The 16,062-nt window shown below is 32.1% G+C and overlaps 1 protein-coding gene across 1 annotated transcript; it reads left to right on the top strand.

The window, feature by feature from the left end:
- The first annotated feature begins 476 nt into the window (after window positions 1-476).
- On the top strand, window positions 477-14,459 carry LOC111700242 (cilia- and flagella-associated protein 52). The gene is made up of 22 exons (XM_023471116.1): window positions 477-963; window positions 2,365-2,486; window positions 2,749-2,866; window positions 3,580-3,666; window positions 3,719-3,788; window positions 4,125-4,216; window positions 4,800-4,856; window positions 4,909-4,974; window positions 6,551-6,642; window positions 6,702-6,801; window positions 7,846-7,896; window positions 7,956-8,033; window positions 8,678-8,803; window positions 9,427-9,528; window positions 9,812-9,907; window positions 10,302-10,441; window positions 10,883-10,947; window positions 11,356-11,458; window positions 12,096-12,154; window positions 13,025-13,066; window positions 13,173-13,254; window positions 14,130-14,459. The coding sequence occupies exons 1-22, from the start codon at window positions 871-873 to the stop codon at window positions 14,257-14,259; spliced, it is 1,971 nt and encodes a 656-aa protein (XP_023326884.1). The 5' UTR covers window positions 477-870; the 3' UTR covers window positions 14,260-14,459.
- The last annotated feature ends 1,603 nt before the right edge of the window (window positions 14,460-16,062 follow it).

The raw sequence follows: 16,062 nt of genomic DNA on the forward strand, positions 1-16,062 counted from the left end.
TTGGGTTTCAATATACTATACCATGCGACTTCAAAATATTATCACAGATTACGCTAGCGAACACTCCAGTTGTACGACAATTTAAACTCTATTTAGAGATAATAACACGGAGATCTTTACCCTCGTTGAGCAGTCAACGCTTTAAAGGTTGGTGTTGTAAACTGCTCAATCCCCTTTTAGCGTGGAGCTAGGGTCACTTGAAATTATGATTGCAGTCCCTTTCACCTACCCTACTAACAGGGTTACCGACAAAAGATGAGACTGTAAAGACGACATAAAACTTTTCAAATATGACCATTCCAAGGTTAAATTAAGTCCTCTGGCTTAAATATAGTCTTGTTTGACCTTTTTAGTGATTGGACCAAGAAAGAAACAAGGTTACCGTTGCAGTGAGAATTATAAATATAAGGAAATAGACAGTTTAAATTTCATACAATCGTCTCTGAAGTCTCATCCTTTGTGGGTAACCCTGTACCTGAGCAGGAAATTTATGAATCATTTTGAACCGGATTCCGCTTTTGGTACAATCTTAGAAGTAACGTAAAAAAAATGAACCTGATAGTTTTTTAAAACTAATTTCTAAACTACCTAAAAAAGCAGTAACTGTATCTTTTTTTAACAACTTCTCACTCATTCATTAATTTCCATCTTTGGTCACACTACTAGCCCACAGGGACAAATTCCAGCTCAGCAAAGGATATCGAATTTCTTTCTAGTTATTGGCGCATATATACTTACTGACTTATTCGTGCACTGTATGTTTGTGCACTAGTGCTGAGTCAAGGCCAGGGGTTTTGCAGATAATTTTAAATAAAAAGAACAGCTTTTTAACTATTTTAATAGTCTAGTTATTTCCATAGATTATATAAGATGGTGTACTCAACAACTCCTCCACCCCTGCTGGAAGATCTGGGAGAAGAGGGTGTTCAGTATCTTCCTCAACTCAAGCAAACATTTATACAGGTTGTATATATACAAAATATTCATATAGAACTCAGAGTTAGAGAGTTACTAGAATGTTTAATCTAGGGTTTCCATTCGCAAAACTTTTGCGCAATTTTTGCGGAACGACACGCAATATTTTTCTTTCTTTGCGCATCAATTTTGCGCGAAAAAACAACAATTTGCGCAATCATTCGCAAAAGTCATTTCGCGCAAAATTGCCCTATTCCGCTTTTGCAAAACTCAAGTTTTGCGCAATTCCGCAACAAGAGTTTTGCGCAAATCCGCAATTCCGCAATTTCGTAAAAATCAAACGGTTGGTGACGGTGTGTGTTTCTTAGAATTCAATTCTGGAAAAATCTTGTTTTGGAATGTCTTCCTATTGGTCACTTTTACATAATTGACCAATGACAATTATGAAGAGTTCAAATCTCACAATTTTCTCGACAATTTTAGTTTTGGACATGCATATTTCCTAAAAGTGGATTCTTCAGGCATTGGTTACTTTCTTGCATTATTTTATATGAGATTAAAAAGATTTCAGAAATTTGATTAAAAAAATTTAAGAATACAATTCATACTTGATTAAGCAAAGCTTTTAAGGCCGGGTCATTTGAAATTTTTTAATAGGATTAAAATATTGCCAAGTTTCACACTCTCTAATTTCTATTTTATTAATTGTGGTCCCTTAATTTAAACTTTTTGTAACTTGAAGTAACCAATTGAGTGTAGTATAATCGTTATCATACTCGTATATTAATATTTTTTTTTTGTATATGGAATAAATCTTCAGTTGTTTAATTCTAAGCTTAGAATATCAATTTTTGACAATGTGCCTAAAAAGTTACATTTTGCGTAAAACTTGCGGTTTTGCGCAAATTGCGCAAAAAAATTGCGCAAAACTAAAATTTCGTTTCATGCGCAACTTTCGCAAAAAATATTTCCGGTTTTGCGCAAATTGCGCAAAATAAATAGCGCAAAACCGCGCAAAACTCATTGCGTTTCATGCGCAAAAATAGCGCAAAAGTTCGCAAAAAAAAAATTGGCGCGAAAATAGCGTAAATTTTGCGCAAAAGATTTAGCCATTTCGTGGAAACCCTAGTTTAATCCGATGAGATTAAAGGTGAGGATTGAGTGGCAAGTAGGTTGTTTACATTTTACAGTGACGTATTAGAACTAATATTTGTAAACTACAACAGTTTGTAAATATTTACACAGCTAGATCCAATAAGCTATAAAATTATTCAGCAATTTTCGAGACCAGGTTAACAATCAAGTGTCACGAGCATTTGACCATCGGTTTAACATAACTGACTCACTGTGCTTGTTTCTAACTTTAGTTTAGAAGAAGTAATTGGCAAAATGCGTGCACACTTTAGTTTCTACTGAAATATCAAGATTCTTAAAATTAAACTTAATCAGGGGTTTTCCGGCGATGTAGTCGGTGGGTTGGTTGTTCTAGCAGATGGAAGACGAGTTCAGGCTCTTGGTGGGGGATTTCTAGTTCATGGAAACTCAGATCAACAAATTATTACAGGACACAAGTAAACTCTACTATTATCTTATTATATAATATAATATCTAAGAGTGCGTCCTCGATGTGAGTTCTCAATGTGTGTCCACACTGTGCTTCCTCATTATAAATGCATCCGTGTGCGTTATCATTATTGCGTCCATATCAAAAAATAGTTTTATGATAATGACAAATATTGCAAGCGTATAAATCGGACTTGTAGGTCCCTTATTTCCAGCATTTTGTAGTCTCCACTTTGGAACAACCTTTTATACGCCTGTTTTCTCTATTAGTTATCCTGTGAATTGTTTGGAAGTATCCCCTAGTGGTCTCTACATGGCTACCGGAGAGAAGGGTCAGCTTGGTTTACGGGCCAAAATTATACTTTGGGATACAACCTCATGGACACAGGTATACATATACTTTGCATAATATACATTATTTATAATTGCTGTCTTAATAAATTTAGATCCTTAAGAGTTTGGAAGTATGTATCAATATTACCTAAACAAATTAAAACAAGGTTTTTTAAAATATTGAAAATGATATCTCGCTGTAACACTACTTTAAACAAAAACAGATTAAATAGGCTTCGAGCTCATTCTGGTAAAATCTTTGTTTTTTGTTCTTAATCTATCTTCAAGCTTTTCGTAAAAAATACATCTTAAATAAAATTTGGCAGATTTTCCTTTTTCCATCGACCGATTCCTATAATATTTGAATCGGTGTTTTTATTTGACTGGCCATATAAACTTTACTTGGGGTCCTGTCAATTACCAAAGAATGTGTGTATTCTGCATACCCGGTTCACCTGTTTTGACGTTTATTGTTGCCCAGGTTACTCATAGTTACTCCCGCCGTTTTCCCGCAGTTGGTCGATTTTACAGAGAAACTAAATGGTCGCTATAATAGTCGACCCACTCACATTAGAATCTTAAAACTAGACTAAGAACATTATCATCACTCTCCCGAGTCCCCCAATCAAAATTTGAGGCAAACCGGTCCAGGGATTATTAATGAGTTGCCAACGGTCAAACAAACAAACAAACAGACACCGAAACAAAGATTACAACTTTACATTTATAGATACATTTATTTTCATTCAAATATAAAAACTATTTCAGATTGGTTTTCATCAAAGTCATCATGGATGCATTGTTGCTATTACAATTAGTCCATCAGAACAAACAATGGCGTCCTTAGGAGGAGAGGTAATTAAACTAAATAAACTTCAATTAAAAAAATATTAATTCTTGAATTTAGGACGATCTCCTGCTTGTGGTTTGGAATATCGGAAACTGGAGTCCGATATGTAGCAGCAAAATTGGAAATGGTAATAGCCTGAAAAGAAATGAAAAGGCACTTATTCCACATAAAATTTTATTTCACGGGGGCGTGCACTCGGTTGCCTCCCCCCCCTTAAGGCCCCCGACAAGAACGTGTTGTCAATCACAATATCAATTCAATGTGTATATTTTAGAAAGTGTCAACGGGTATGACCATTGGCCACTGGCAATTCAATTAAAAGATTATCATCAACGATTTAAAACAGCAAAAAATGAAGAAAAAATTAAATATATCGTTGTGAATCCTTGATGACACCCTCTAAACATTGAATTTAATAAATTTTCCCACAAATTGCTTTTAATGATTTAGTTTAACTTTAAAGGAAGATCCGGTCCAGGAAGATGTTTAAAATTCATCCATGATGAAACCTTAATCCTTGCAGGGAAGGACGTTATCCAGATCTGGACAATTAAGGTAGAACCAACACTTTCTTTAATATAAGATCGAGAGTATCAAAAACTTAAATTTTCGCCTAAAAGTTAAAATTTTCGATTGATTTTAGTTTTTCCGAAATGTCGATAGGGTTTTTTCAAAGTGTCAAACAGATTTGGTTTTCCCTAATTTCAAACAGGTTGGAGTTTCCCAAATGTAGAACAGGTTGGGATTTCCCAAAATGTTACACAGGTTTGGTTTTTCTAAATATCAAACAGATTGGGGTTTTAGTAACGTTTAACAGTTTGAGAAAATATCATTTGGGAAAATAGATCATTTTGAAAATAGTTCATTTTGAAAATAGTTCATTTTGAAAATAGTTCATTTTGAAAATTGGAAAATGTTCAAATTGAAAATTACAGTTTGGAGCGAGGTAAAATACAACTTACACTTAAAACTAGCAGCCAATTCTTAAGGACTAATAATGATGTGAATAAACTATATTTCCTATTTTGTAAGATGAGTGTTATATTGAAAAAAGCAGTTTTAACTCATTTTTCAATAAAAATGATTTGAAATAAAAATATTTAGAATAATCATCAATAAACTTGTTTACTGTTTGCAGAACAAACGGTTAATATCTACCCCCTGCAACATTGGAAAAATAAAAAGAACATACCAGGTAAACTTTATTTTCTTTAAATGGCAAAATGTTTCAATAGACATATTTTCAGTGCATTTCTTTGGTAACTTCCCAGGACACTGCCTACTTTGGAACTGAATCAGGAGATCTGGTCAAGGTTGGAAAATAAGAAATTAATTTTTTGGACATTTTAGATCTTTGAGAAGTGTATCAATGTTAGTCAAAGTCCAAATTATCATTCCTTATCTAACTTCTTAAAGAGACAGTGAGCGTAATTTCAAACCGCGTGGATTTAACGGTTCTGTCAATATTCCAAAAATATCAATTTGTCCTATTAAACATCATTTTTAAGCCATTTTAAAAAATATTTTTTTGCCGGCATATACGTTTTGAATGAAAAGTATTAAACAAACAAATCCGTAAGTTTAAAGATTGTTTAATTATAGACCAAAACGCGTTTGATCTCAAATAGAAGACACAGAATGCCTCTAACTCTGGTTAGTCCGGGGTGAAATGGCCCTCCATGTAGGGTTGGTAATCGTTTTTGTAAACGATCGTTAAACGATCGTTAAACGATCGTTTTTGAAAAAAACTATATTTTTTGAAAAAAATTTGTATTGACAATTATGTTAACGATCGTTAACAAAGGGTCGTCGTTAACAATCGTTAACGAAGGGTCGTCGTTAACGATCGTTAACGAAACGACGAACTTTATCAAAACAGTCGTTTTTGGAAAAAAAATTACATGCAACTTTATTGAATGTCGTCTTACATGAAGTTTAACATTTGTGGGGGAGTTAAAACTTCTTGATATTTTCTTAAAAACTACTCAATGCCCTTCAGGTCGGTTTCCTCTCTTCGTTAACGATCGTCAACGAAGGGGTCGTCGTTAACGATCGTTAACGAAGGGTTGTCGTTAACGATCGTTAACGAAGGGTCGTCGTTAACGATCGTTAACGAAGGTTTGTCGTTAACGATCGTTTTAAAAACGACCGATTAAAAAAAAAAAACTTTTTAAAAAACGATCGTTTTTAAAAACGATCGTTTCGTTTTCGATTTTTCGGCTGTCGTTTTCATAACGAAACGATCGTTTTTCTGAAAAATGAAAACGTTAACATCCCTACCTCCATGTAAAGATGGCAATGCCAGCTTCACAACGGTACCCTTGAAACCTCAGTGTGATCAATAATGTGGGAGAAATGGTCGTTTTTCCACGTTTTCCTACGTTTTCCTGTATTGTAGTGAATGCGCGAATCACTTTTGTCAAGGAACCCAAATTGAAATAATCAGCTTGACAAGTTATAAACATTAATATATAATTCATACTTGATCAGACAATACTTTGAAGGTACCGTTGTGAATCCGGCACTGCCATCTTTGCATGGAGGGTCACTTGAAATTACGCTTACAGTCCCTTTAAAACAAAGCAACATTACTCACCTTACAGTTTTATAATCATTCTATCTTTGCAACCTGATTTCGTAAACCTTTTATTTTTCAAACGATTAATTATGCTATAGAAATAGTCAAAGTTTTTTGTAATATCAAAGGCTTACATCATCAGGTTTCTGAAAAATGTTATGGACAAATTTTTTAAAAATAAATTATTTTTAGCGACATTTCAAAATTAAAACACAGTTTGTTTGTTTTTTCGCTGCAGTCAAAAAGTCATTCCAAATTTACTTTGCATATTCGTTCAAAATTTAAAAGTTTAAAAAAATGATTGATTTCAGATTGCTCTGAACTCAGAAACCGGAAGAGAGCCAGCCATAGTGTCTTTGTCTGTGCGTAAAGTTAAACTGAAAGCCCCCATCAATGCTGGAAGGTATTATTGAAGGTCTAGAATGTTTTTTTTAAATGTCAATTTTCTTGTAATTATTGCAGGTTTTCAGGAGGGATCACATGCCTAGCCAGCCTTCCTTTAGGAAACCTATTGGTTGGTTGTGGTGGAGGAGAACTTGTCCTAGTCGAGGAGCAAAAACAGGTACGGACTTAATCCAAAGTGATCCAAAGGTGTGCAACCTATTTTGCCTATAACTTCATATAAAATATAAGCTTAGAAATTGTACATGTCTAGGGCTACAAAAATGTATAAGTGTGTAAGTGAGGTAAAACTAGAGGCAAAGGCGTTGCAACCTTTCAAAGTCAGCCCTGTCTTAAAAATTGATCCAACTTTTCTTAACTGTCTGGAACTTTGTGACTCAGAGACTCAGAGATTAACGCTTGCGGGACAGATTTAAAATATGCAATACTTTGTTATCTTAAAGGGACAGTCGTTGTAATTTCAAGTGAACTTCCATTTAAAGATAAGAATGCCTGATTAACACTGGTACTCTTGAAACCTTTATCTGATTAATAATTTTGAAGTAAACGTAACTTTTCCAACGTCCTGCATTGTTCTCCTACAGCGGAAATTCGCAAATCACTTTTGCAGAGAAATCACACTTCAAAATTTTAAACATGGATATCGAATTCATACTTGATCAGACAAAGCGTTGGTACCGTTGTGAATCGGACATGCGATTCTATAAATGAAGGATCTCTTGAACCTTGAAACCATGAGTGTAGTTACCACTTGATGGTTCAACCTTGACTTTTTAATACCATTTGTGTCAGAAATGGACAACTTTCTCCAATGGTACGTTTTTAAACCATTTGATTTAAAAGTTTGTGCTTGTGTAGTAAATATCGAGTTGAGCCGCTAGAGCTAAGCACTGTCTAGTTCAAAAGTTTCACCTTTAAACAGCTGTATACAGGTTAAAAATCATATTCTCATCGAATACATAGATAGAACAAGTAGGGGAGTTTTGGTTTCTTCAGGAAGTCATGGCTTTGAATACTAAACCTAAAACTGCTAATTTTTATGCTTATGACCACTCGATAGTTTGTCGGCATGAGGAGGATGAGAGTATATTTTTTCCCCAAAAAAAGCAAAGACTAGCTTTTTCTATGCGTGTGAGATATTTTTTGTGAGATATTTACCAATTTTACTTCTTCGCAAATTAACAAAACTAACTTTTTTATTCAGAAAGTTAACCAGGAGAAGATGCTAACATCCCAGGTTTCAGAGACAGCCCAGGTATAGTTTTGAACTTTATTTTTTAATTTTTACTATTTCTATTCTAGGATATATTCTAGGATAACCTGATAGAGAAAAACAAATTTAAATTTTCAGCCAGCATCACTAGTATGCAAATTGATCCTCATAAAACTAAGGTATACTTAGTTTAAATCATTAGACAAAGGATTGGAGTCTTTGCCACAAACTCTGATTTTCTAATCGTAATAGACCTCAAATTGTGAACTCTTTTAGATTAAATAATCTAAGTTTTAAATATCAAAGGTTCACACCATCAGGTTGCAAATAAATAGGAATAAGAAAATTTGAGACTGTGGCAAAGACTCAATTTATTTATATTTCATAATTTTACAATGTTTAATTGTACATGTAATGATGTATTCGCCTAAATGTCTAAATCCTAACTATTGATCTAGATTAAAAATAGTTTTTGCCAGAATTTTCGTTAAATCCAATATATTCAACTGGCTCATTATCTCTTTAAGAGAATCCAGACGAAGTTTTAAGTAACTCGTCATATCTATTATAGTCACTTTATAAATTGCTTATTTTTATTTGTGATTTCTATTAAGTGACTTGCGCATTTCTGCTCCAGAAACCATGGAGGAAACTGTCAGATTACGTAATTTTTTATCAGATACAGGTCAAAGTGGTTCTGTTGTGAAAATACAACATCAGCTTTTAGGTGAATCCAACATCACCAGATGGCTAATTGTCTTGTAGATGTAATCAAGCAAAGACATAAGTTTTGTCAAAGTTTCTATTAAACCTCCATAATTAGGTGTATATCGGTACTGCTAAGAATGAGATTCACATGGTTAATCTTCTCACATTTTCCGTATCCACCATCATGATTTGTGCCACCAAACCCTTATACTCGGCCACCTTCCCTGCAACTTCAGCTAAGGTTACACAACTTTTTATATAAAAATATTGACCCCTAATTACTATTTATATATTAAGGTATAATACATAATACAACATACATTGCATTGGTCGGTTTTATATCGGCAATTTTATATTAGTGAAATAAAAAAAACGTATAAAAAAATAAAAAATATTTCTAGATTTTGACCGTTTGTAGAGCCTTTTTATTTATGACAAAAAAAAACATTAAATGGTTTTCGAATCTAAATTCACAAATTCAGAAAAAGAAATTCATACTTTGCCATGCAAACACTCAATTGTTCCAAATCTTTTACCTTTGTGAGCTGATTATATAATTATACACCTTTGATATTACAAACTTAGGCTATTTGATCTTACAGGATTCATAGTTTGAAATGTCAAAGGTCAACGACGTTGGGTTGCAAAAGATATTGAGATTAGAAAACCAAAGTTTGCTGATTTTTCTGCTTAAACCTAACGTAATTGCAAAATCACAACGCTGCATGCATATGAACCCATCTTTAAGTCAAATTTTTGGGTACGAACTGTCTTAGAATTGAATTTTATCATTTGACTATGCCAACTCGGTTTTTAACATATTTTGAGTTTTGTCCAAATATATAAATTTTCTTCCTATTTCAGGTGTTTTGTACAGGAGGGAAAGGAGGAGTTACACTATGGACAGAAACTGGAAAAATAATATTATCTATTCCTTCTTCAAGTCCAGATGTGTTTGCTAGAAAGGTGAAACTATGGATGCCCAGTTGAAACCCTTCAGAACTAAAAAGATGTTAAATTTCTTCAAATATTGATTTTTGGATAACGTAAAATAAAGAATATTTATGATGTTCATTATATAAAAAAATTGTCTGCATGCTACGATTTTATTTTCAAATAATATTTTAATACGTGTCCATTTTGAACAGACAGAAATCTTTAATCTTGAAAAATCTATCTTTGCATAAAAAGTCAATATATAAACACAAAAAAGGGAATTTTTACATTTTTGAATTGCAATTATTTTCAGGTTCTTTTGTCTGATGATGGTAGGTTTGTTGTGAGTGGATGGAGTGATGGAATTGTACGATTTCATACACCGGAAACTGGGAAACTGTTCCATGAGGTATGCAGACAGGGTGTCCAAAAATAGGGAACTGAGTGTGACTGACGACTTTTAGACATAATTCAAATCCAATAATTAAGGAAATCCGATAAAAACAACATATATATCGTATTGTACACAACACAATAATAAGAAATATACAGAGCGATTATATCAATACAATGGTAGACGACTTTTTATTTCAATTTTGATTAATATCAAGCTGTTAAACAAAATGGATATAAATTTAAACAAAGAAGTCAAGAAAAGCTGTCATTTAAAAAGCTTCCTTTTGATTACTTATTAACTTGTAATTTGAAAATAGCTCGTTATAATCAAAACTTGAATTAAAAGTCATCTTCATTGTTTTGATATAATCTTTTAAAGTTTCTAAAATTTAAAACCTGTGCACCAGGTCCGGGGTGCAAGCTCAGGAACTGAGGGAGTAACAGCCCTGGCTCTACGCCATGATATTCTTCTTGTTGGTGGTAATGATGGTGGTGTTAAGCTCTGGCTTGTTGGGAGATCCTCAGTTAAACTTCATAAATCTGTCAGGTAAACCTTCATATTTACAGAACAGAGAGAACCAGAAAACTGCGGAATAGGAAGACGACATTAAAGCAATATATATCCGTGAATATGATGTTGTTATTACGCAAATTATTTAACCGTATTAGCTTTAAAATCACTGATTCAGTGGATTAGGCCTGTATACACACTGCCAAAATTGCTATGTCTCATGTGCATTGGACTGTTTTGAATCATAAATAATGTCAAAAAGTCGTCTTCCTATTTCAAAGTTTTCTGGTTCTCGCTTAGCTAATAATCTATGTTTGTCTGTCTGTTGTTTGGATGTCCGATCATAACTTAGGTCCCAAGTTAGTTTTATTTTAATGTTATTCGGAAATATCTAATTTTATCATATGCTTTGGGTATCTTTTAGAATTTCTTTTAGGGGTCTATTTCTGATTTTTGTTATCTATTTTTTGATTGTAGGGAGCACAAAGGAAGAATAAATTATCTTAGTATTGCTGGAGACAGAACAAGCTTTATATCATCAGGTCAGATATAATAAAATCAAATTTTAAAGCATAGTTTCAAGTGACCCTCCATGCAAAGATGGCAACGTCCGATTAACAACGGATACCCTTGAAACCTTAATCTGATAAATACTGTAGAAAATAACTTTGTTTTCCTGAATTAAAAAGTGTTTGATTCTGATAATTTCTCTGTTGTTTCTTATAAAAAAAATGCGCATGCCTCTTTTGAAGAGAACCACAAATAAAAATATACAAAATCATGAATTTCTAATTGATACTTGATCAAACAGAACTTTTAAGGGTACTTTTGTAAATAGGGCATTGCCATCTTTGCATGGAATTGAAGGGGTGACTTGAAATTTCACTTACAATCCCTTTAAATGTTCCAAAATAAATTCTTGAGCAGTTTACAAAACATGTTGATGTTAGGCCAGGAAGGATCTGCTTTGGTTATGAGTATTCCAGATATGACTCGTGAACAGCTACTCAGAGGAACAGCTTCCTTAACTTCAGGATTTCTACATTGTAACAGGTAAATTATAAATTACATTGTAACAGGTAAATTATAAATTTCTACATTGTAACAGGTAAATTATAAATTACATTGTAACAGGTAAATTATAGATTTCTACATGGTAACATGTAAATTATATATTTCTAAATTGTAACAGGTTAATTATAGATTTCTACATTGTAACATGTAAATTATAGATAACTAGATTTCTAAATTGTAACAGTAAATTATAGATAACTAGATTTCTACATTGTAACAGGTTAATTATAGATAACAAGGTTTCTACATTGTAACAGGCAAATTAAAGATAACTAGATTTCTACATTGTAACAGGTAAATTATAGATAACTAGATTTCTACATAGTAACAGGTAAATTATAGATAACTAGATTTCTACATTGTAACAGGTTAATTATAGGTTTCTGCATTGTAACAGGTTAATTATAGATAACTAGATTTCTACATAGTAACAGGTAAATTATAGATAACTAGATTTCTACATTGTAACAGGTAAATTATAGATAACTAGATTTCTACATTGTAACAGGTAAATTATAGATAACTAGATTTCTACATTGTAACAGGTAAATTATAGATAACTAGATTTCTATAAATTTCTTATTTCTTATTTTAACAATACTTTGATTAATATTAGGGTTCATGGATTTATTGCTGGGTCTGATTGTGAGCTGGGATACTGGGATCTAACAACAGGAATAAAAATCTTTCTTTATTTTGATGAAAAAGAATATTTCTAAATAGGAAACGAAAGAACAAATATTGCTCTCTCTTCAAAAAAGCTCCTAGAAATTTAACACATGCATTATTTTTTTAGATTAAAAAATGTTGTTTATAAAAAAAAAATTGCTGCATTTCGCTTTATTAAATAATATTACGAAGCTAGACATGATTCCGAGCTAGTTAAATGGTGAATTTTGAGATGAACAAATGAAAAGAAGCCAAAATATCTTATATAGCATAGTTTTAAACTGTCCTTAAAATATCTTATACAGCATAGTTTTAAACTGTTCTTAAAATATCTTATATTGAATAGTTTTAAACTGTTCTTAAAATATCTTATATAGAATAATTTTAAACTGTTCTTAAAATATCTTATATAGAATAGTTTTAAACTGTTCTTAAAATATCTTATATAGAATAGTTTTAAACTGTTCTTAAAATATCTTATATAGAATAGTTTTAAACTGTTCTTAAAATATCTTATATAGAATAGTTTTAAACTGTTCTTAAAATATCTTATATAGAATAGTTTTAAACTGTTCTTAAAATATCTTATATAGAATAGTTTTAAACTGTTCTTAAAAACCTCATCATTGCAAACTTTGCAACAATTGATGATTCTTTTTCTATGAGATGTTAAATTGACATATAAATTTAATATCATAATCAACATATTTCAGAATCTGAAAACAATGTTAATGAATCATTAGTAAAATGTCTAGTCTATATTCTTTAAATTATAAGAAGGCATTGAAGATATCTTTGTTGAACACTCAATTCCTTAAGGTATAAAGGTTCTGTTATAAAAAAAAACATAAAAAAAAGCAAGCATTTTTATATTAGGGCAGGAAATAAGACACATTAGATCTATCTCTAGTGGAACAGGTATTTTAGAAATATTCAATAAATATACAAAAAAAACATTTTTCTTTTTGAACAAAGGAAATATTTAATACACTTTAAGAATTAAGAATAAATATTTCTGGTTCAGTGACCTGTGCTGAACTGTCTGAAGATGGAACTAATATTGCGGTAGGGACTAAGGAGTCCAATATCAGGGTTATTCGATACAGGTCCTTTATATATCTTTACTTGTATACAGGTCCTTTTTATATCATTCATTATATACATGTCCTTTATATATCATTCATTATATACAGGTCCTTTATATATCATTCATTATATACAGGTCCTTTATATATCATTCATCATATACAGGTCCTTTATATATCATTCATTTTATACAGGTCCTTTATATATCATTCATTCTATACAGGTCCTTTATATATCATTCATTATATACAGGTCCTTTATATATCATTCATTACATACAGGTCCTTTATATACCATTCATTATATACAGGTCCTTTATATATCATTCATTCTATACAGGTCCTTTATTTATCATTCATTCTATACAGGTCCTTTATATACCATTCATTATATACAGGTCCTTTAAATATCATTCATTCTATACTGGTCCTTTATATATCATTCATTATATCCAGGTCCTTTATATATCATTCATTCTATACAGGTCATTTACATAACATTCCTTTATATAGCATTCCTTCTATACAGTTCTTTTATATACCATTCTATTCCTTTTATACAGGTCCTTGACCATTCCATAACAATATAGGTCCTTTATATACCTTTTATCCTATACAGGTCCTTTACATACTATTCATTCTAGGTCCTTTACATATCATTCATTCGATACATGTCCTTTATAAACCATTCATTCGGTACATATATTTATTATTCCTATTTATTAAATAAACATCTATTGTTTGGCACTACAATCATTTGTCCTAATTATAATTTGTCCTTCTACTACAGTTATTGGCAAACGTCATTTATACTTCTTCATAAGTCCTACTCTATATTAGAGCAATTGCATACCATTTATCATAAATTTTATCTCATTTTAAATGAATGATTGCAGTGATGGTCGTGTCGTTGGTGTTGGTCCTGTTGGTTGTGGAGCAATTTCTTCTCTTTCTTGGAGCCGTGATGGACAACATCTCCTTGCAACAACAGAATATGGAGCTCTTATTAGATGGAGTCTTCAGTAATAGTAAATTATCTTTGTATCGTTGAAGACAATAGTCGGCCTCTGTAAGAGAGAGTATACTGAAGTCAGATGGGAATCATACGAAGCACTCTACTTTCATCTAACTCGTGTGATATGTAAACATTGATTTGATATAGTTCCTCTACAAAGCCTGTTAAGCTAGACTCTATACTTAAAGCTGTTAAGTTATGAGTAAATATATACTGAAATAGTTATCCTTGCTTTTTACTAGAGACCGTTCTTGCCTCCTCTATTGGTGACCCTGACTTTGAACATATGCAGTTATACAACGCTAAGGCTAACCAGTATTGTGATTTGTTTGCACTTTTTTTTCAAAAACTTTAAAAATCTTTATTTGTTGTTCGGTTTCCATAAATTTTAGGTCTGTTTCCTCATATTTTAGATTAGTTTCCACTTTTTAAAAACTACTTTAAAATCTTAATTTTTTGGTCGGTTTCCTCAAATTTTAGGTCCGTTTCCTCATATTTTTGATCCATTTCACCTTTAACTAAAACTTTAAAAGTCTCACTTTGTCATTCGGTTTCCTCAAAGTGTAGGACCGTTTCTTCATATTTTAGATCCATTTCCTCTTTTTTCAAAAACCTTAAAATGATCTGTTTCCTCAAATTTTAGGGTTGGTTCCTCATATTTTAGATCGGTTTCCTCAAATTTTAGGGTTGGTTCCTCATATTTCAGATCGGTTTCCTCAAATTTTAGGGTCGGTTCCTCATATTTTAGATCGGTTTCCTCAAATTTCAGGGTCGGTTCCTCATATTTTAGTTCGCTTCTGGTTTTTAAAAACTTTAAAATTCCCAATTTGTTGATCGATTTCCTCAAATTTTATGTCAGTTTCCTCATATTTTCATAGTTTCCGTTTTTTCCAAATACTCTTAAAATCTCAACTTGCTCATTGGTTTCCTTAAATTTAAGGACTGTTTCCGGTTTAAAAAAAAAAATAAAAACTCTTATTGTTGACCAGTTTAAGAATCTAGTACTCCTATTTATCCATCTACTCTCATTTCGCTTAGTTTTGATCCATTCTTGAGTTTAAATCAAACTTTAAAAACAAATTTGTGAAAAGAGAGAGGGGGTGTCGGGCCACAATGACCTCCGGAGCCTCCTGATGCACGAAATACCTCCCGAGCCCCGCAAAATTGTCTCTAAGGCTTCCTAGTCTGTCTCCATGCCATATTTCATACCTTTTACACTCCATAAAAAAAAAAAAAAAATATTTTCAGCTCATGAGATAAAAATACGTCAACTAATAAATTCTTTCTTTACATACAAGGGGAAATAAACTTTTGTTACGAAATTATATTTGTCCTTTTTTGAATAGAATTTTTGCTTAATTTTAATAATCTAAGAGCCCAAGAAGAACAGAGTTAACGATAGCGAACAACTGTCTATATATATAGATTTGCATGCAGTTCAATTGCTTCCTTGTATTTATTAATTCCTACATATCATCAGAAAATAAAAATCTAGAAACTATATTGCTTGATTAATGGAAAGGTTTTACAATTTATCCAGAACTGTTAGAAATTTAACGTCATGATTTCATAATACTCGAAAAAAATTATGTTATTTTTTATTACAAATTCTATGTAGTATATATTCTCTGCAATTCGTACTGAAGTGCCCGGCGTTGCCCATACTTGAAAAAAATCTTTTATCTTAATTTAACAAATTCGAAGTTATTCTCTGCAATTCGTACATTTTTCATAACCAGAGGCGCAACTAGGGGGGGCGGCCGGGCGCGCGCCCTCCCCTAGCACCTGAGAGGGGGGGGCGCCGCGCCCCCCTC

This window comes from Eurytemora carolleeae, unplaced genomic scaffold (assembly GCF_000591075.1).
Source record: "Eurytemora carolleeae unplaced genomic scaffold, Eaff_2.0 scaffold86, whole genome shotgun sequence".
Lineage (NCBI taxonomy): Eukaryota > Metazoa > Arthropoda > Copepoda > Calanoida > Temoridae > Eurytemora > Eurytemora carolleeae.

Bases quoted from the DNA above. Each gene is read 5' to 3' on its own strand.
- LOC111700242 (XM_023471116.1), top strand. From the start codon at position 871: ATGGTGTACTCAACAACTCCTCCACCCCTGCTGGAAGATCTGGGAGAA. The intron at 11,459-12,095 runs GTAAATTATAAA...GATTAATATTAG, and splicing joins GGATTTCTACATTGTAACAG to GGTTCATGGATTTATTGCTG. The intron at 12,155-13,024 runs GAATAAAAATCT...TTTTTATATTAG, and splicing joins ATACTGGGATCTAACAACAG to GGCAGGAAATAAGACACATT.